This window comes from Bolinopsis microptera, chromosome 1, assembly GCF_026151205.1.
Source record: "Bolinopsis microptera isolate Bmic1 chromosome 1, MBARI_Bmic_1.0, whole genome shotgun sequence".
Classification (NCBI taxonomy): Eukaryota; Metazoa; Ctenophora; class Tentaculata; order Lobata; family Bolinopsidae; genus Bolinopsis; species Bolinopsis microptera.
In genome coordinates, this window is record NC_087072.1 from 23,451,686 (window position 1) to 23,473,240 (window position 21,555).

At 36.6% G+C, this 21,555-nt stretch overlaps 4 protein-coding genes across 4 annotated transcripts in view; all 4 read right to left on the reverse strand.

Moving 5' to 3' along the window:
* LOC134825041 (uncharacterized) overlaps positions 1–21,555 on the reverse strand; it is an 852,482-nt gene that overhangs the window by 817,033 nt on the left and 13,894 nt on the right. The gene's annotated exons all lie outside the window — the stretch shown is intronic.
* LOC134824982 (G patch domain-containing protein 1-like) overlaps positions 1–21,555 on the reverse strand; it is a 79,299-nt gene that overhangs the window by 51,923 nt on the left and 5,821 nt on the right. The window lies entirely within an intron of this gene.
* On the reverse strand, positions 2,793–7,102 carry LOC134825032 (uncharacterized). Its single transcript, XM_063837114.1, has 6 exons — positions 6,979–7,102; positions 6,718–6,806; positions 6,464–6,611; positions 6,195–6,287; positions 5,539–5,686; positions 2,793–5,102 (listed from the first exon to the last, which is right to left on the reverse strand). The coding sequence occupies exons 3-6, from the start codon at positions 6,488–6,490 to the stop codon at positions 2,998–3,000; spliced, it is 2,373 nt and encodes a 790-aa protein (XP_063693184.1). The 5' UTR covers positions 6,491–6,611; positions 6,718–6,806; positions 6,979–7,102; the 3' UTR covers positions 2,793–2,997.
* LOC134819994 (uncharacterized) lies at positions 14,257–19,875 on the reverse strand. Its single transcript, XM_063830161.1, has 3 exons — positions 19,046–19,875; positions 18,765–18,914; positions 14,257–16,777 (listed from the first exon to the last, which is right to left on the reverse strand). Exons 1-3 carry the CDS (start codon positions 19,425–19,427, stop codon positions 14,574–14,576), a joined length of 2,736 nt encoding a protein of 911 aa, XP_063686231.1. The 5' UTR covers positions 19,428–19,875; the 3' UTR covers positions 14,257–14,573.

Genomic DNA, 21,555 nt, shown 5'->3' on the forward strand with positions numbered 1-21,555 from the left:
TATTTCGTCCAAGGTTGGGTGTTGCAATTAAGACGGAAGAATTCAGTTCACTGTTCATATTATATCATTAGGTTGGTGAGGAAAGTGGTGAAGTTTAATTTGAATGATCTCTCCTTGTTAAACACGGCTCCATTTCTTCGAAGAGACAAGACGTGATGGTGGACTAGTACGTTCCAATTAGTGGATGTTATAATCCCACTCCACAATGCATCAAGCTCCTGTGACCACACTCTCAGACGAAATTATTTTCTGTTACATAGCGCACTCCAATCATAAGGAATATTCCATGATGGCATACACCGGCATTAATTATGGGGGCATCTCTGTGCTCTGTAACGCTGTTAAGGCGGGAAAATGCACGTTGGCATGGGCAGCTGATCTTGAAATCCGATATCACTGGAGACACCAAATATGACATGGGAAATGTACCAAGTGTTAATGAGATGAAAACATTGACTTGAAACCTCTGAAATGCATTCTGACCTGGTTACACGTCACCCTGACCATGTGTAGACAAATGCGCGCGCTACGACGTAGAGAATATTTTGTGATGAAACCGGTAGACTTTAACCACAAGAGTGTCATTTTTTGGCGCGCGCGATCGCGGCCGATTATTTCATTGACGTAAACAAGGCACCTCCTTGACAGCCAATCGATGTTACAACGGGAATTCGATACTACGGAGCACAATTACTTGCTTTGTCAAACAAAATGTGGCTAAGTCGGAGCTTCATGTTTCTCACACATGAGTTTCAGCAGTATGACAAGTATTACACAGCCGAAAGAATTGGCGCCAGCGCACCAAACATCATACATATTTAATCTACAATGGGGCGTACCGCGTAGATATCACGCCGTGACATAATATGGGACTTAGATCATCATTCATCCGTTATTCGTTATAATATCTTATACGGGTTCTGATATTTCAAAGGGCACATTTGATAAGTGGTTAGGGGATATTGATATTAGACACTATCATGAAATCTGTTACATTAAATTAGATCACTTCCTTTACCTCTTTTGTTTACATTTGTCGTCCAATAACATAATTGGTTTGCATATTTTGATATTTTTTGCAGATTCTGTTGGATTAATTGATATAAATGGTGACATCACTTATTGACACACCAATTTCTGATTTCATGACCACTTTTGGGACTGAGTGACAAAGAAAATTCGCTTGTCTAAATTCTAAACTGAAGTTATTTAACTTAAATAAACAAATATTTCATAACAGCTCTAGAAACATGCAGATAAATAGAGAATTTTTCCGAATTTCTAAAAAAAAGAAACCCACAGTCAATAAGTAAGCAGTGCATTACAGTAATTCACAGCATAGTAAAATTTCTAATTGAAATGCTAAAAATTGGAATTTAAAAAGATGATCAATGAAAGCAATAAGCATCGAGTTAAATTAAAACATTCTCTTAAATCAATATTCCGAACAAATACCAATATTTCGAACAAATACTGAATAACATGATGGTAACAACAACATTTCTAAAACCAGAACAGCTGTGTAAATAATATTGTATGAGAAAATTAAACGCTCGAGGTTCTGATCTGGTTCTAATATATATATAATATATATATAATGTAAAATCCTAATATGTATGACATTACCAGTTACCAACTTATTTTTAACTATCTCGAGAATCCATCTCCTTCAAGTAATACGCCTTCTTCTATACTCCATATGTGTACTGTTTTTTGGTGGCTACAAGCCGTTGACTTTAAACCAGATGATCCTAATTGTCGGCCCGGGTATCCTTCGAGGTATTTGATGTTATCATCTGATGAATACTAGAAATCGTATCTGATGCGTCTAAAATGTGGCTATCCTGAAATTAACGGCAGTGTGAGCAGGGGATCGATATAAATCATCTTATAGCGCACATTAATGTCTTGTGCTAGTTTCAGATACTTAGATAGTTATGCTATCCTAAACTAGAAACTAAAGTGCGTAAATTTTGGCAATATCCAAGAATTCCAGCACAGCTCCGTGGAATTTCCTCTTATGTTGAATGTTCTAAGGTTACTTCAACAGAATGTGAATTGTATAATATAATGGTTATGATCAGTGATCAAAGTTTTGATCTTGAATTGAGTTTGATTTTCGAATTATTTGAGATTTTAGTCAAAGAAGCCTTGTATTTTGTAACATTCTTGTCATCAAATTAGTGTTATTCTATGATAGTGTACAATTCATATTGTTTTGCTTTAAAAATTTTTTTAAAAACTTTCAAAAAACTCCAAAATCTCTAGTTTACATTCTTACCTATAACCGTGATACTTTGTGAGAGAACGTAGAGTTATTTCATTAGTAGAAACAGTATATCACTACCAGATATTATCTGAACTCCTCTTACTTCAACTATCGAATATGTCTCCTAATCTTTAGCATGATGTCGTTAGTCTTGTCGGGAGATGGTCGTGAATACAGTACTCTCACTGCACTAGGAGTCATTATATAAGACGTCATCCTCTACAAGAGGAGCATTATATTAGCTGGGTCAATTATATCTATTTGGGTCAATTATATCATTCAAAATTATATGACTTGATTATCTTAGTTCAAGTAGTGACCTATTTGTTTGCGAATCGTACTATCGTAGTCAAAACAAACATGGATTACCTTCGTTTGAAATGAATGTCATCTCATTTCATGACATAACAAAGATCTTACATTCAAGAAACCGTCAATTTTGGAAGTACAAATTGAGAAAAGTTGAAGAAGGAGATAAGAAACATATGATGAGAAGTTCAGAAAATAATGCAAACAAAATATTATGATGTAAAAGAATTATGTTGAATTGGTACACATCAATCAATCAAATAAACTGAATTATTGTTTGTCTTTTATTAAATTGAATATAAATTATAATATACAGACAAGTTGGAAAATAGATGCTCTACACGTTAAAATAAATCTAAAAGCATTCTTAATCAAATTAACATGAATACAAATCCAAATTAGCATAAACAAATATAAAATTATTTACCCACATGAAAAATCCCAACGAACTCCCTAACATTCTCAATCACCACTTCACTGCTCACTCTCCCAAGAAGACACATTGCAGGTGATACCATCTGTTCTAAGAAGGGACCCTCTTCTGGAAGTGTCCTGTATTTTGCTATCTCAACCATACAACTTGTAAACTTTACCAGATGTTCTTCATACTCTGGTGCATCTTTATCGAGATTTCTGATAATGATGTCTGTCAGAATCTCAAAAATGTTTGAAATTGAGGTATTTTCATTACAAGTATCATCAGAAGAGTAGAAAAATAGAGTAGATGAGTGGAAGTGCAGAGAAGAAGCAGATATTTTGGACAACTCCTTAATGAGCAGTTTGTGTCTGCCACATTTAACCATGCTCCACGCTAGTCTTATAACACCTGGATCCGATAAACCAGTCTTCCGAATTTGTGTGATAACATTAGACTCTAATAAGGATACATCAGGAATCAGATGTAGTGGTAACACCAGTGAAAGGTTCATGGTGAGCTGTACGACTTTATCAACAGTTTCCCTTAATTCTGGATTGTAAATTACCTTTTTCCAAAGAAGTGGCAACATCTCCATGATTGAGTCTTTCTGTAAAATGTTAAGCAGTCCATATTTATTGTGAAGAAGACAAAAAGTATCTACCATCTTGCGGACCGTTGCATGCTGTTTGCTGTACTGAAGATCCAACAAAGACAGTTCTTCGGTGACTCGTTTCACAAGAGCAAAGGATCCTTTCCGTGACGTCTCATCGAGCAAGCTTATTTTGTGTGCTATGATTTCAGAAGTTATTCTTTCAAGAGGAATCAAAGAAATTGTATTGATAGTAACTTCCGCAAGCAAATTAGGCTCTCTTTCTGCGAGATTGGCCATGGCAGCAATGTAGGTTTCATTGCAGAGGACATCAAGGAGCTGCACTGAGGTTTGCTCTGTGGCCAAGTAGTACTTAATTTCGTTATAACAAAAGGCTGCAAATGGTAGTCCACCACAACTGCCCAAGCCTTCTCTACTTCTTCGTCTCTGTCTTTCACAATTAACCCAAACGTCTATATAAAGAGCATTCTCTTTGTATAGTTTTCGGGATTTCAAAATTGCTAGATATACTGGAAGAATGTTAATCTTATCCTGAGTGGTTTCTGGAAGAAATTGTATACATTGAGCCACGAACATTTCAATCACCTCAAGGAAAGGATCTATTCTATTCCCAGCACGATCTAAATGATTAAAATTAGCACGATATGTCTCGTAAGTCTTTAGAAGTTCGGGTATTATTCCAGAACAAACGACAAATTGTTGGAAGTCATCTCGGTGATCAGACTTCAGCAATATTGACAGAGCATCAGTTACAGGGTCAACATATATTCCATTGTATGTCGCTAAAAGGCGACTGCTCCTCATACCTTGGACAAATTGGCACATTATAGGAATCATTTGACGAGTAACGTCCAATAAGTCGAGAATTTGGTGATCTGTACAAGCCAGAATTCCTAAGCAATCCAACCAAATCTCAGCTAAGGGTCGCTCCAAATCCGAGCTTTTAGGATAGTTCAGGGATCTATCTAAGCTGGTCAAATATAGATCTTTAGAATAAAGTGAGATCAAGATAGAGTTGACAGTTGATATAGCTCCGTCGTTCAAAAGTCTTTCATGCTGAGCTGGTGAAGCTAATTTGATTAAGTAAAACATAAGTTTGATAGTTGCATGAACTAATTCCTCTTCCTCCCAATAAGTCTTTACTTTGAGCAACAAGCTCTGAACCTCCGGGTAGAGGTTTGTAATGAAGACGGAAATCACTTTGTCTTTATTATAATCACAGTCAATTGCGTAAAATGATCCAATACCAATATAGAAAAATATTTCAACTACATGTTTCAACTCTTTAGCAGTAGAAGCAACATTTATCAACCGCCTCAGGTATGTAGTTTCACAAAAGAAAGTTCCTTGAAAGCTATATGCATAGTACTCTTCATCTTTTGCAACTATAGCTGATATCAGTGGCAAAACATTTAAATCTCCGATAAATGAACAAATGTGCAGGAACGCTTCTCTTTCAAGGTCACTACCCTCTGTGTTTCCTACCTTCACAACGTCTGAAATTAGATTGTTGATCAAGGCGAAAAATATATCATCTTACTATATATAAAGCGAGACGATATATATATATATATATATATGTGTATATATCCGTGCCATTTTACTGACACCACGGCATCAACTTTAACGCGATGTTCCGCAAAAACCGTAAAAGATATACAATTGAAACTTTTTTGACTGGGTCAAATGCTTTAATGGCTTTCAAATCAACATGAAAACATAAAAAATTGGCCAAGGAATAAGAATTTTAGTGCCCAAAATTTGGACTCCCAAGTGGTGTCAAAAACGCGAATTAAATAGGCAATAATTATTTGAGTCTCTCGAGTCTTGACACCATTTTAGGGTTATACGGGTTCCTGCTAGTGCATATAAATGTTATACTGATGAACGCCGAAATTTCAAAATGATTTTTTAAACGAGCCCTCTGCAAACCTTTAACATAATCACGACCGGGGTTCCTACACTCTGCTTCATGTATCATTTGAAGCAGTACCTTGCAGACCTCCATTGATTCTGAGCTATTTCTGCAGGAATTCAATGCTATGATACAGTACTTCACATTTTCTGTAAACCCAGGATCCTAAGGAATGTTATATTTTACTTTACAAAAGATATTTTATAACTACTATACCAGCAGTTTTACACAACGTTTAAGATCAGGGTTAGAGTCTGCGTGAATATTGAAGTATGATTGATAGTAAATAATTATAAGTTAGGTTTAGTTTTAATCTAATTGTAAACGTCAACAGATGGAATTTATGTCAAACGGTCGCCCCTAGAATGAACGCAAAGAATTTTTCACCTTTACATCGGAAGATAGTTGGCTGCTGATTTGTTGATTGAACGATATAAAGGCATTTAAAAAGTTTTATCTGAAAAATATCAATTTTGAAATTGTCGATAGAATCAACAATATGCATGTTGCAAACTGCAAATAATTTAACATATTAAGGGGTCTTCATCAAAATTCTCTCGAAATCGAGTTGTTTCTGAAGAAGGGAGTGATGTCTATCAGCTGCTTTTGGTCCCATGGACAAAATATTAATATTTAATATGTAAATTGTAAGTAAGTGTGTCGATGAGCAAACCTTTGGAGGTTTGTGTCTTTCAGCTCTTTCACGATGTCTAGCTTCAATTGCCAGCATGGTAGTCAGGTTAACGTCCAAGTTCCTTCGGCATATCTGGAATCAAGCAAATTGTTTAGAGAGCAACACAAGCCAAGATAAGATGGTATATTTGATATTAAATAACGTTTATGATTTAAAATTGAATTTGAAGTTGAATATAAAATTATCATATTTAATCATTTATGTAAAAATATAATCATTTTGAAAAGGCTCAATTCGACTAAACTCACAGTCAAAAGTAGGGTCTTCCGGAGCATAATATAACATGACGTTACAAACTTCTTGAATCACAATAACGGGAACGTCTTCGTTCGACCACTCTTTTGTATAACGTATCACGTTGAACATACACATAAGGTAAATATCGCACTTCTTAACCTGGACAGTTCAAAATCTTTTAAGTTCAGGGCCATTTACGGGATAGATGGCGAAAAACTCAAGCAGTGTCTTTTATGAAGAAGTCCATAATCTCAGGTGTATTTACCATTGATCCAGCAAGTGACGTCTCATAACAAATCACCGTCGTAGATTCATAACAGTCTCTCAAAAGTAACTTATATTTCGTTTGATTACCTGTAGGAATCAAAACACAATAAAAATACAAGCATATACAAAATACAATATGTATATTACCTAAGCAGAGATTTGGAAAATTTAGAACTTCGGATAAGGTATTGAGTGTGGGAGTCGGGACAAAGCAATGAATGATATTCGGTAATAATAATAAAAGTAAAAAGCGATTTACCCGAAATAACTTCGTCAATCTGTAGAACCTGCATTCTCAGCGGTTCTTGGTCTTTGTCTATTGTAGCATGGGAGTACAAGTATCTTGCTGCATAATGTGTTAAAGATGACATCCCCCCTTCACTTAATGGTTAACAGTTTTAGATGGAGGGAGATTATTACTTTGGACTCAGAGCACAGGTTTTAACATATATGATAGTTTAGAACTTATATTTAATGTATTATTTGCATTATCAAGACAGAGTGTATTTCGGCGTTAACACATTTGAGTTTAACAACAACTTAAAAGAAACGCTGTAGCTAATTTGTACGGTACTAATATAATGATACTGTATAATATCGCGAAGTTATAAATATAAAACGTAAAAACCCTACAAATTCCTTAAATAATTTAAAATATGTTTGAAATAATTGTATGCATAAAAATTTAAAATACTTGTATGCCTTAAAAATGTATAAAATAGTAATTATCAATTTATCATTTCTATATTTCGTCAAGCTACAAAATATCTCGGAAAAAATATTACATTAACATGGCATCAATGCAAAATTCTAATGAATTCTTTAACATTGGCTACTATTTTCTCATCGTCTTGTTTCTCAAGAAGCCACATAGCTGGAGACACCATATCTTCAAGAACATACAGTTCCTCATCAAGAGAACTAGATCTTGCAATCCGATCATACACTGGGTCAAATCAGTTCAAATGGACAGCCTTGTAAGGAGGATCCCTTTCCAAATGTTCAATGATAAGGTCGGAGATAAGTTTAAAGATTTTAGCAAGATCAATGTTCCAGGAGATGCATATTCTACAGTTTTGTCACTGGATACCTGGACAAGTGCTTTGCATAGCTGTTCATGCTGTCGGTTTTTAACCAATTCCCACGACAGACGGAGAAGTCCTGGGTTTTGCGGCTTAAAAAGAGTGATGTTTTTTATATCTTCCAAGACAGTCGGCACCAAAATGGAATAGTCTAAGTTCTCACAAGAGCTTGGTAGTAACAAAATAACTTTGTAAGTTAATTTCATCACCGATTTTTTAACAGTAGGGGAAGATTTGAGTTTCTTCCATAAAGTGGATATGATCTTAGTCAAGTACTCAATGTAAAAGTAACTGAGATGGTGTTTATCGATCATATTATTAAAGAGGTCCAGCATGGCAATTATCATCTTCCTGCTTTTGCTGCTCGATAGCACTTTTAACATCAAATCCATAATATTAAATCGACTCTCCATCTCTTGGATTTGGGCCAATGTGCACAAAGAAACCACCGTCTGTAATATGTCAATTGTTACAGTAGGAATTGTGCTTATTTCTTCAGATTTGTATCATCATTCTTATCGACAAGATGATGTAAAAACATAGGTAGTAGCACTATAAGTTGGTCTAAGAATTCCACTGCCTTACAATCGAGGCAGATTCTTCTGATGGGAACACAGAGTATTCTTAGACAAGGGGGGTGTTTTGTTGCGAATGATATCATCGTTGACAAGATTTTTTTATCAGGATCGCATATAAACGGGTGACATTCTTGAGAGCGGGTGTCAATAATTTTCAATATTAATACCAAGCACAAAACACCATACAACATGTCAATACCTTTACCATCTGTTCTGAAAAGCTTCTCATTATTCAGCACACGTCTTAGTAAGTTTAGCAACTCATTTCCTTCCTCGACGGACAAGTCTGATTCGTTAGTTTCTTTCAATAGACATAAAAAGATAACTACTCCACAGACGAATTTACAGTGTTCCGCTGGCAAACAATCTCCTGACTCGCCTTGACAGCAAATCCTTTCATTTGAAGGTATTTCAAGAAAGGCTACTAGTTTATGTACGGCTCTACACTCAATGAGCAATTTTAAGTCTTTTGTACAAGTAGAATTGTTACACTCTTTGGAAGCCAAAGTCATAAACTCAACTAGGAGATGAACAGATGAACAGTTTTTCATATAGAGAAAATGGCAAATTATTGGAAGAATCATGCGTAAGATCTTCAGAGATTCTGGATAGTCGGAAAACCCTGCTTCCAAAATAGAGTAGGAAGCTGCTTGGATGAGTAGACGAGATAGTTGGGCTGAATTATCGAGGTTTTTCGGTAAATCTAACTCGGCATTTAAATACATTTTAGACGGATATTCGGTGAGAAAGAGGCTCAATAGGTCTGCCATTGAGAGAAGTAGTTCAGACTCCATCACCGGGTCCCTATCATCTAGATATTCGTGATAATCTCGTAGAGCTACGGCAGAAAGTGCAATAGTTTCTTGTACCAACTGTTTATCTTGCCAGTATACTTTTACACACGCCAACAAATTTGGGAGTACTTTCATATTCATGTCGTCAGGAGACAATGAATAGAATATTTCGATAACGTAACCCAAATGTTCCTTGTTTGATCTTGCAGTAGCAATGAGACTCTCGCAGTAAGATAGACTCATGAGCTCATCAGTATCTAAATGTGATCTATGAAGCCAATCTGACGGGTCAGTCACTAGTTCAGCAATGAGCGGTAATACATCCACTTTTCCAACCTGATTGCAAATAGCAAGGAATATGTGAACAATATCTTCTAAGGTATAATCAGCAAGCAGGAGCTGGGCCACATCTGAAAGTTAAAAAGTATTTTTAAAAGAAACAAAGAAAACATTTTAGATCAATAATCTGCACATCTATGCAGATGTTTGACAATCACACAGATTCGTTAATATTACAAAAGTACCTCAACCTGCTAATCATCCTGAGCTATAACACAGGAGATGCTGCAGTACTAAGATACGGCTAGTTGCCGAACCAACTAGATTTAAATTAAGGGGGTACCAGACTATGCATTCTAAATAGTTTTAAAGCATTTAAGAGTTGCATTATGAGTTGTGTGCTTTATCAGCTCAATCTGTAAGACTAGCACAACCATAACTGATCATTCTACCAAAGATGACGTAAACAAGTGGTGATGATTCAATTCATAAAAAGTAGTAACTACTGTACACAACATAATTCTGTAATTATTTCAAAGCTGCAATATTCATCAAACCTGCTAAAGCATCATCCCCACCATCATTGATAAAGTTAACAAGTTTCTCGCATAGCTTTGTAAGCTCTGTTTCGTCTGCTGCATCCCCATAACAGTCACAAATAGACTTAAGTTTCTCTGGCCTTTCCATTCTGTCACCTATCCATGTGGTGCTAATTATCTTTAGACTTAAAAACAAAGCGCCATTTTGAGATAACATAGTTCAAGATGGTTATTGTCGTAAAACTGTCATGACATTGGGCACTCTCGGTTCCTGCCCTATAAATACCAACCGACCGTTATCAAAAGAACAACTTTTGGATTAGCTCTAGACAGGTTTTACAGTGCACTGGTAAGACTGTCTTAGATCGGTCGAGGCATTTTAAACGACGTAAGTTAGTGACAGGTTACAATGAATAATGTGAGACGTCTCAAAACCAATCCTTCTTAATTAGTCATAGGCAACGGGGAATGATTGAGCTCTTAAACGAATAAAGCATGGTTTGATTAATAATTTTTAAATGGAATACATAATTTGACATCCAACAAATAAATAGAGTTAGCAAAATATTCTGTGTTTCCCACCCTAAGCTGACACACATTATCAGGTTGGTTGTCTTGTCTGGCCTATTTTTTCTTTAAAATGCAAAAGACGATTCCATTTTTAATGATTCGCGATAAATTGTGACATTGAGAACTTTTATTTTAAAAACGTTTGTAAACCAAAAATACAAATTAAATAAGTGAACTATTGTTAAATCACCTTTTAAGTTTTAGAAGGTTAAAAAATATTCTAATTATAAATCAAATCAGACCTTATACAAAAATAAAAAAATTGTAGCCACAAAAAAAGTAATGAGTTAATAAGAGACAGAGATTGTTTGGCTCAAGAGACGTCTAGTTGCACACTTGATAGAATATAGATCATTCTAGAATTGAACCATTATAAAAAAGTTGATATCTCTAAAATTGTAAATTGTAGAACACCGCAGTATAAACAATAACCCTGGCCAAGGTCTAATAAAAACGGGTATATAATAAGCGAATCAAGCTTTAAACCCAGGTACAACAATTAATAAAGCTTCTAGTCACGTATAAATTTAGTTCGGCCATTCCTACTATAACATAATATCTTAGATGTTTTTTAAAACGGTCATAAATCCGGATCCCGATGACACTGTCGCAGCACTCTCGTGGCAGAGTGTCGCCATAGTGCCACGACAGTGCCTCGGGAGTGCCTCGAGAGTGCAGCGACAGTGCCATCGGGATCCTGATGTATGACCTTAAAAACTAACGGTAATTATAGTGCTAAATTAAACTGATTATCAAAAAACAATACAAAATGAACACAAATCGTTTAAAGATAGATTAATAATAAATTTTAATCAGCCTATTGCGTGATAACGCCTCATTAAAAATTGAAGAAAGTCACCAAAGTTGAGAACGATATCATTCGTAAATCACAGATTTCAGTGCAAAATTCTAATGAATTCTTTAACATTGGCTACTATTTTCTCATCGTCTTGTTTCTCAAGAAGCCACATAGCTGGAGACACCATATCCTCAAGAACATACAGTTCCTCATCAAGAGAACTAGATCTTGCAATTCCGATCATACACTGGGTCAAATCGATCAAATGGACAGCCTTGTAAGGAGGATCCCTTTCCAAATGTTCAATGATGATGTCGGAGATGAATTTAAAGATCTTAGCAAGATCAGTACTTCCTGGTGAAGCATATCCGACTGTTTTCTCTGAAGCCTGCTTTATGACTCCTTTAAAAAGCTTTTTGTGCTGAGGACACTTCACCATCTCCCATATGAGCTTGAGAAGACCAGCATTAACAGGAGTTACCCGAAACAATGTTTCGGGTACCATGTAGGGCTCAAAATCTGAGAAATCGATATTGTGGGATTTAGGCAGGAGCAGAGCGACTTTAAGTGTTATTTCGATACAGTGTTCCTCTACAATAACTGAAATCTTCAATTTCTTCCATATAACAGGCATTATGTTCCCCAATCTTTCAGGTGTGAGGAAATTTAATTGGTACTCATCAACAATTATGGAAAGAACTTCGACAATAGTTGCCAACATTTTGGGCTTTTTGCTCAGCTTGTATGCATTCAACAGAGAATCAATAACCTTGAACTTTACTTCCATTTGTTCAAGTTGGTTTAAAGTTCCGTTGCGAATGATCAATTTTAGTGTCTTGAATATAGTAGAGGAGAGATTGAAGGATTCGCATTCCATCCCTTGCATCCTAGCACTTTTATCAATCGTCTTAGAAGCAACCAAACGGTTTATGCACATAGAAGGAAAAGAGAGAACTTGTTCCAGCAATTCTACTGCCTGAGAGGCATCTACAATTTTTAGGATATTCTGTGATGTCTTGCTTAGGTAAGATGGATTTCTCTCAGCAAATGCAATCATGGTAGGTATTATTTCATTTTCGGGACTGGAGAAGTAAGGTATAAGTTCGCCGGACTTTGGGTTCACTTTAGCAATACGTCCAATGGTCATAAAACATAAATCAGCATACCGCAATTCAAGTGCTCCAGCCTCAAAAAGTTCCTCGCTCTTTAAAAACTTTTGAATTAAACTCAGCAATGAGATAATGTCTTTCTCTGTCAGGTTGGAGACGTTTGCACGACGAAGCAGCTCTAAAAAGCTTTGTATCACAGCGATTATAAAACAATTCTTCTTTGATGAACAGTTACTTGACGTACAGTTGAGTGGGCCCAAATCATAATCATTGAACAAAACAACTTGTAGCTCCATTATTTTAGAGGTAAGCATGAGCTTCAAGTCTTTATCGTGTGTTTTGCTATGAATATGGACAAAGGTTAGCAGATTAATAGAGTCAGAAAAGAAAAAAGTGAATGTCTCAACCATTTCGACCCCAGCTTTTAATATCTGTTCCAATATGTAGCTGATAATGGGAATTAGTGAACGGACTGTTTTTAGAAGGTCCTGATGTTTCTCAGAACCGACGACTATGAATTGTACGGCCTTCACGAGAAGAGAGATGATACATTCACCTGCATAGGTTCCCTCTTTAGAGTTCCTAGGGAAAGCAATTGTACAACGTACATCCAGAGCAGCTGGGTTGTTTGATAACAGAAGACCAAACAGAACTGATAGTGTCGTTAAGGCCCCACTTTCTATCAAGATTCCTCTTTCTTCAGCAGAGCTCTTTTTGAGAATTTTTAGCAGCAGTTTAACTGTTCCGTGCATTAGATGAGCTTCTTTCCAAAACGGTTTCAACTTTTTAACCACGCTTGGGAACTCAGGAATGCTTTTGGGGCTATCCATGTGGTAAAGTATCTCCAAAACGTACTCAAACTCTCTTTCGCTATAAGCAGCTGCTATCAGGTCTTTCAAATATGACTTATTTTCAGTAACCAGTTTGTTGACAACGACATCCAAATTTTTGGATTGCAACGTCACTAACGCAAACGTGTCAGCCATAAGCCAAAAGACATCTAACTCTCCTGCTTGCCGGCATATGTGGAGGAAGCTTTCTTGATAGCTATTGCCAACACCTAGAAGTCTCACAATTTCTGAAAATTTTAAAAATTACTTTAAAAATATAAATCTATAAAGGAATAAATTTAAGCAAGTCTGGTCACTGGTGAGTGGTGATGTAAAATTGCAAAAACCCAACCTTATTGACCATTTGTACTGGACAACGGTAAGCGGGTAAGAACCCTAGGAACAAAGATGACAAATCTTAATTTAATAGAATAGAGAGAGTACCTGGATCTAGATTTTTATCACCGCTAACTAGCTGCGCACAGAGTTCTGTAGCCTCGCCCTTGTCTGACGTTTTCTTCAACAAAGACAATGTTTTTCTTATCGTTTCCATAATCCGCTAATAGTAGTGGGATTTCAATTAACTTACTCTCGAAATATTGGCTCCATCAATGAACATGACATCAACTTAGTTAACTTGGTATTTGTAAGGCAAGTCAATCAAACAGTTAACACGAATAAACCTGAAACTGTTAATACTTTCAACATTACTATTTAGAAATAATTTGAGAACATGAATATGATCATAGAAACATTAAAACGTTCACTTTCTATCTTTCACTATAAAGGGCACTTTTCATTGTCGTATTTGCATGATTATCAGACATTTTGAACACTCAATATACTACAGAACAGCTACTAATAAATAATTTTCCTATCCGGATATAATAACATTCATTCTCATACATAACGTTATTTCGCCACTTACACGGCCACTCATTCCCCCAGCAACCTCGACTATCCCTCAGTTTTGTGGACTATTGTTGATCATGAAGTATAAACTGTACGTATTAAATGAGTCCAAGTAACACTAAACTAAAAAGTCAATTGTGACTAAGACACATTGAAAATAACATTTATCATAAGACTTACAAGATACATTTTTACTAATCAAAATTTGTCAACAAATTTAAACAAATAACCGCAAAAACGTTCCTCATTCTATATTAATCAATAAATACCCTCATATCAATTTTCGTTCCAGTTCAGGTAAGTAAACATGTACATAGGTAACCCTCTTACATTATTTTTCCTACAATCTACACTTTTCACAGTTAATGCAAAATCTTAATAAATTCTTTAACATTTGCCACTATCTTTTCATCGTGTTGCTTTTCAAGAAGCCACATAGCCGGAGACACCATATCTTCAAGAACATACAGTTCCTCATCAAGACTGCTAGCTCTTGCAATCACAACCATGCATTGGGTCAAATCAGTAAGATATTTTACATTGTAAGGAGGGTTTCGATCTAAATATCCGATGATTATATCTGAGAGATATTTAAAGATTTTAGCGATCCTTATGTTCCCGAAAGCTAAGTATCCTTCGGTTTTGTTAGTGTCATGTTTGCTCCTCAGCTCTTTGATCAATGTTTTGTGGCTATCTGTCCGCACAAAACTCCAGATGATACACAAAGCATCAGTATTCCTTGGCTCTATCTGCCAATCGTGTCGAACATAATTGTTGACAACCGTGAAGATCTCCGCGAAATTATTGGTAAGTTGACACAGAGAATCATTATTCAGCATCAAGAATCCGGTCTTCAATATAACTTTTGTAGCATCTTTAGTCAGTTCCTTTGACTCTTTACTCTTCTTCCAAATAAAAGGAATATGTTTGATTAGCAGATCAGAGGATACAACATTAAGTTGATGTACTTTTAACATACTGTGAAGACATGCCAAGGCCGTGGAAACAATTTGATCAGTGTTGCTCAACTGTATGATCCTAAAAATCGCATCACTTACAGTGTATTCGAGTTCCATTTCTCTAACTTGCGCTAATGTTCCTCTGAACACGACAAAATCTAGGATCTTCAGTATAGTTAATGTTAGAGAGTTAGAAGAGAGAATGGTACTGGCAGGAGGCCGTTTTTCATTTTCCCTGACTTTCTTAAACGTGTCATGTCCATCAATCTCTTTAGTAGTAGTCAAGTGACTGAAGCCACAGTGGATAAACGGAATGAAGTGCTTAACTGTTCTGGATGATGGACTATCCGATAAAAAATCTCGAAGTTTCTTTGCTATCAAGCAAACCACGATTGGGTCGTCCTTGTTGCTTAGTGCAAACTCTATCATCGATAGCAAATAATATTCAATGTCATATTCGCAGTTCTTTTCTAAAAATACTTTCAATGACTGTTCACATTTCAACATCTTATCGAAGATTATGAAACATGCTTCAGCATATGGCAAGCGAACTCTGTAACTGGAAGAATTGTCGTGCTGAATCGCCTGTCGAACATTTAGGGTGTCTTCACGGCAAAGCAGCCCACTGTTGAAGAAGGCAAACATGGTCTTCATCATCACATCTACTTCTGGGGGAGTTTTTGGGACGGGAAATTGTGACATTCTCTTGAAGAAGCATTTCATTAGCTGAAGAAAGGCACTTTCAGAGGTAACAGCCTCTAAACTTACTTTTGGAAATATGACATCTTGTGGAAACTTCTGAAAAATTTCCATCAGACTTACCATTATCTTTGATTTAACGACCAGTTTGAGGTCATTTTTCTGTTCTGTTGTTGAACTTTGCAGAAGTGTGCACAGCAACTTTAAAGTGATGTTAAATAAATTGTCACTCTCAAATTTGTCCACAGATTGACTGCTCTCTTCCAGTATTTGATGGAGCCCATAATTCAGAATCGAAACAATCGGGCGGATAGCTTTTAACGCCTTTCCTTCGTGACAAGGTACTAAAAATAACCCTCTCAACCAAGTCAAAATAAGGGAAGAGTGGGTATCGAGTCTTGGATTAAAATCTAACGTTTTGTGAATACTTATTGAAGACGGATCCTTGGAAAACAGAAAACGCAACAAGAGTGAGACAGCTGTAATTGCATTGTTATCAACCAGAATGTACGTTTTGTGACCAAAGTCGATTTTCCAAAGCTTGCTGACCAACTTTACGGTCATGTGGATTAGTTCCTCGTCTTTCCAGAAAGTTTTAACCTTTTTCAGCAGATCTTGAGTCACAGAACTTATCTTGGGGTTAGCCAGATGATAGAGAATTTCAATGATATATTTAAGATCCCTCAAATTCGTCCCATAAGCAATTAGATTTGTCCAATATGTTGGGCATGAAAGTGGATAATTTTCAACCAATTCGTCAACTTCTAGCTCCATAAGATTAGTATCCTCCCATGTCCGAAGAATCGTCACTACAATCGGCAGAAAGTGAATATTGACTGTATTCGAGCATAGTTGCAAGACTATTTCTCTGTAATCTGTTTGTCCAGATTTCAACAGCGTATCAATCTCTGAAGACAAACGTATTTAGACAAAAAATACAAGTAAGACTAGAAACGTTTACAGACTAAAATAATTGTAGAAAACGTCTGAGACATAAATGAAAACAACATTCCTATTACCTGCTCGTTGGTTATTATTATGCTCTAATGCTCTATTCTGGTTTCGACCAAGATCAGATGTTCAATCTATATTAATAATCCCAAAAAGTGTGTGGGTGTGTGTATGTGTGCGTGAGTGCGTCTGTTTGTAATCTACGAACAGCTTAATCAAGAAAACGGTAATAGTTATGGGACTGGTTTTTTCGGTTAGTGCCGACAAAACTCTGACCAAGCCAAATGATTAAGGTTTTTTAAATCGGTCGGTGTTAAGTGGTTTACCTTACAAGACATATTTATGGCGGCCTAATTTGCGACGACCGAAATTTTGGCGGTCCGAAAATATGGCAAAATTGAACAAAAACCGTCAAATTTCGGACGTCACAGAAAATAAGGGTATTTTTCATCATTTTTTGTGACAGTAAGCAGTAAGGAAATTTCTGAAATTCGGTAAAATCATGTTCAAACTTAGTCTGTATTAAGACTGTAAGACTTTCATGTTAGCACATACATGTATTTTAATGCAAATTTAAACTGTATTGCTTGACATTCAATTCGTCATTGGTGTGGTGATAATTTGTCCCAAGATGCCAGAATTTATTTATTTATTTTACTTGATATTACTTTTTAGAAACAAAATAAAGCAGTGAAGGCACAGTCATTGAAATAAGCTAAAAGATAATGCGACGGATTCTATTACGACGACCGAAATTTTGGCGGTCCGAAAATATGGCGAAATTTTCGGAAAACCGCCACATTTCGTACGTTATAAATATGTCTTGTAAGGTAATTGATCATTTTGTGACCTAAATGTGATACTAAAGTGTCTCCCTCTCTCCCTCTCTCCCTCTCTCCCTCTCTCCCTCTCTCCCTCTCTCCCTCTCTCCCTCTCTCCCTCTCTCCCTCTCTCCCTCTCTCCCTCTCTCCCTCTCTCCCTCTCTCCCTCTCTCCCTCTCTCCCTCTCTCCCTCTCTCCCTCTCTCCCTCTCTCCCTCTCTCCCTCTCTCCCTCTCTCCCTCTCTCCCTCTCTCCCTCTCTCCCTCTCTCCCTCTCTCCCTCTCTCCCTCTCTCCCTCTCTCCCTCTCTCCCTCTCTCCCTCTCTCCCTCTCTCCCTCTCTCCCTCTCTCCCTCTCTCCCTCTCTCCCTCTCTCCCTCTCTCCCTCTCTCCCTCTCTCCCTCTCTCCCTCTCTCCCTCTCTCCCTCTCTCCCTCTCTCCCTCTCTCCCTCTCTCCCTCTCTCCCTCTCTCCCTCTCTCCCTCTCTCCCTCTCTCCCTCTCTCCCGTCATAACATATTTCGTATATATAATTAAGTAATTTGGCAGTGGACGGGTGGACCTCAAGATTGCCTATCAAGTATTACTATAAGATATGTGAGGGGCACACCGAATTAAATTGCGGTCTGTTTGGACTGTGCGATACGAAAATGTAATGCGTGTTTTCGAATATAATAGGCGGGTTATACCTTTGCATTTCAACTGCGATAGTGAAGTCCCGGCCGTATGCACGGGTTACACTATTATTTATAATAATTTGATATGAATGACGTAAGTTATCAAATATAATATTCAAGGTTTGTCTTGTTTTGCCGAACTATGAATGAAATGAAATGAAATGAGGTATTTATATCCCGCTCATATGATTAACCAACAACACAAAGAAGGTGGTTAACCATGTCAGAGCGGCTGACTGTGAGTGATGTGAGCAAATGTGTAAAAGTGAACAAAGTATAACTCAACATGAATTATTGCAAATAGAAGTAGCAGTCTAGTCATGTTTAGTGGGTGACTGCTAGGATTGGACAAATATGGCAGTGGGCCTAGAATAGCTGGGCGATAGATAAGACAGTCTAGACTAGCTCCTGAGCATTAAACGCATACAAAAAGATTTTATAAATTTTAAACCTGCAAGCAGGTCCTGCATTTCCTTCTCAACTTTGGAATCTTTCAGCATTTCGCTTTTTTCAGACTTCACTTTGATAAATTTCGTGTAAAGCCTCTCTAAATCTTTTGCGTTGGTCTCATCTTTTGGCTCATCAAGATCGACGGTGTAAGCTTAAAAGTTATGAATTAAATCTTAATCCAGCATATCTCTGCATTACAATTAATACTAATTGGGCATTTTTCCAGTATTCTACATTTTAAAGACTTCATAATATCAGTGATAATTTTAAAATAGAGATTACCTAATTCCGTCTCGGTACTTTCATCTTTTGACTCTTGTAGACTGAAGTCATGAACGTCACAGGCAATAAAGTACTGATCATCTATTTCTCTATCTGATACATCGATTTCTGTATCAATTTCTCTATATAATATCTCTATTCCTGTCTTATCTATTTGTCCATCTTTCCTTATTTCTATAGCATTTATTTCTGCATCTATCTCTAGTATTTTTCGATACGATGCTTCAGAATCATCAGCGTGCACGTGTAAGCTCTCTAGACTGTACTCTGATATAGCATCATAGCTGGATCCCAACGAATGTCGCGGGGATATTGTGATTGTTTCTTTATCTTCTCTGTTAGGACTTGTCATTGACAGGATCCAATTCTTTATCGCTTTCATTTTCTGGCAGCGAAAACATCGTTATTAAGGCGAAACTTTCCAAGAACGAAACTAGAATATAACAGAAGTTCTTGCGGATTATCAAGACAATGAAACAGTTAACGAAGTTTCAAACAGCTCTGCCACATTGTTGGTATTTTATCTTGAACGATGTTTTATTTATATGTTAAACTCATTTGAGAGAAAAATGCGTGAAATGATATTATGACAAGTTACGATCTACAAAATATGTAAATTTCAGAGGCCTTGGATCAATGTAAAGCAACCGGCGACTTTTATTTTAAGATTTTGTGACCGATAACCCGGTAAAATCGATAACTACAAATACACTATCGAGTTATTGAGCGAAATGTTGGATAAATATACTTTTTACTCCTTCATCAAAATTTTTATCGTTAGAAAAAAAAAATACTTTTTTATATGATGAGAACAGATTGAGTAATTGGATCAAACCTGGTTTAAAATTGCAGAAAACGTACAGAAGTGTGACAGGTTTGTGCCAGATGTTTGGACAGGATATATAAAATATTGTGTATATTGTTTATGAGCATTTTATAGTGGGACAAGGTCACAAATGTTACATTTTCCAATGCTGTTAAATACGTAGCCTAAAAACGATGACATTTTCTGGTAGCCTAACAATCCTATCAAACAAGATACTCAGTAGGATATTTAAAATGGCAGGACTGGGGCTGGTTCTCGTATCCAAGGACGTGAGCCGAGCATGCAATGGGAGTGATACGAGTAACGAGACATACAATCACAAGTACGAGAGTTGATCAGCTGTTAATATACAACCGCACTTCTGGTATATATGGTCAAGTTCGGAGACAACCTGTACATAAAATCAGTCACTAATTACACTCATTTCACTGCCATAAACGGTAAAATTAATTATAATTCCTCTGACAGTCCAAGGGGTACAGGCTCTTCAGATATTATACTCCTAACCTTTCTATAATGATATCTGGGTTCAAAATTTAAATAACTCAACCTTGGTGGAGACAGTGGCCACCTGAAAATTACAAAAATAAAGGAGCTGTAAATCACTTATGAAAAAAAATATTTACTCCAAATTTCACAATTTAAAGTTACGTAAGACAGGTGGGTACTCAAAAAGTGCCGGTTGAGCAGGTTTGTCTGCTCAACACAGGTGGAGCAGCTCACTGACTACATGAGCTAATATAAGTGACTAGAACTAACCCTCTTATGCTTTTTAATTGCTCCAAAGTCCTAATATTTAATATTATGGGTTATACCAAACATATTTCATAGAATAGGATCCTCAGAATCGGCTCAACCGAGGTGGAGACAGCATAACATGCAGTTCAAAATCTGTTATTCTGTAGTTTAGGAGCTGTAGAGTGACTGTGGCAGTCCATTTGCAATACCAATGATTCTAAATCATCTACCAACTCATATTACACGGCATCCTTGCTGAAAAGTACACTCAACATAGGTGGAGACTCAAATTTGGCAAATTTGGGCGTAAATTTGACCTCAGAAGTCAAGGTTCTCCACCGCGGTTGAGTGGTTGATGGCTAGTTTGATGAGTTGTATACATGCTTAAGGGTCACCCAATGTTATTTCTTCCAGAAATCAACTGCCAAAGTTCAACTCAACCCGGTGGGGCCAGTTTTAATGCATTTTTTAATGTTTTAATGTTTAATCAACAATTTCTCCACCTTGTTGAGCACCTTTTCACAACTTTGATAGTTTTTTCATTTGCTAGAACACTTTGCTTTAAGACAGAAGGGGTAACAGTTTTATGATCCCCTACAGTAGCAGTTAACAGAGCAGATTAGAATTAGTGATAAAACCAATGAATTTAGGCATGTTTGACAGGCTTTTTACTGTTTCTTAATGAAAGATCTCCACCCTGTTGAGCGTCAATGGAAAAAAAAATTTAACGGGAAGTAGAAAAGGCCGAGACGCAACTTTCTAGCTAACCTAGAACTCTCTAAACCTTTCTCCACCCCCGGTTGAGCAGCTTTGAAAAGTGCATTTAATTTCTCCACCTCGGTTGAGCACTTGAATAAAATATTGATAACACCATCAGATTGCAAATTTGATGTAGTTTGTGTTACCAATAACCTTTTCCACATTAATCAAAAGTTTCTTCAACCAG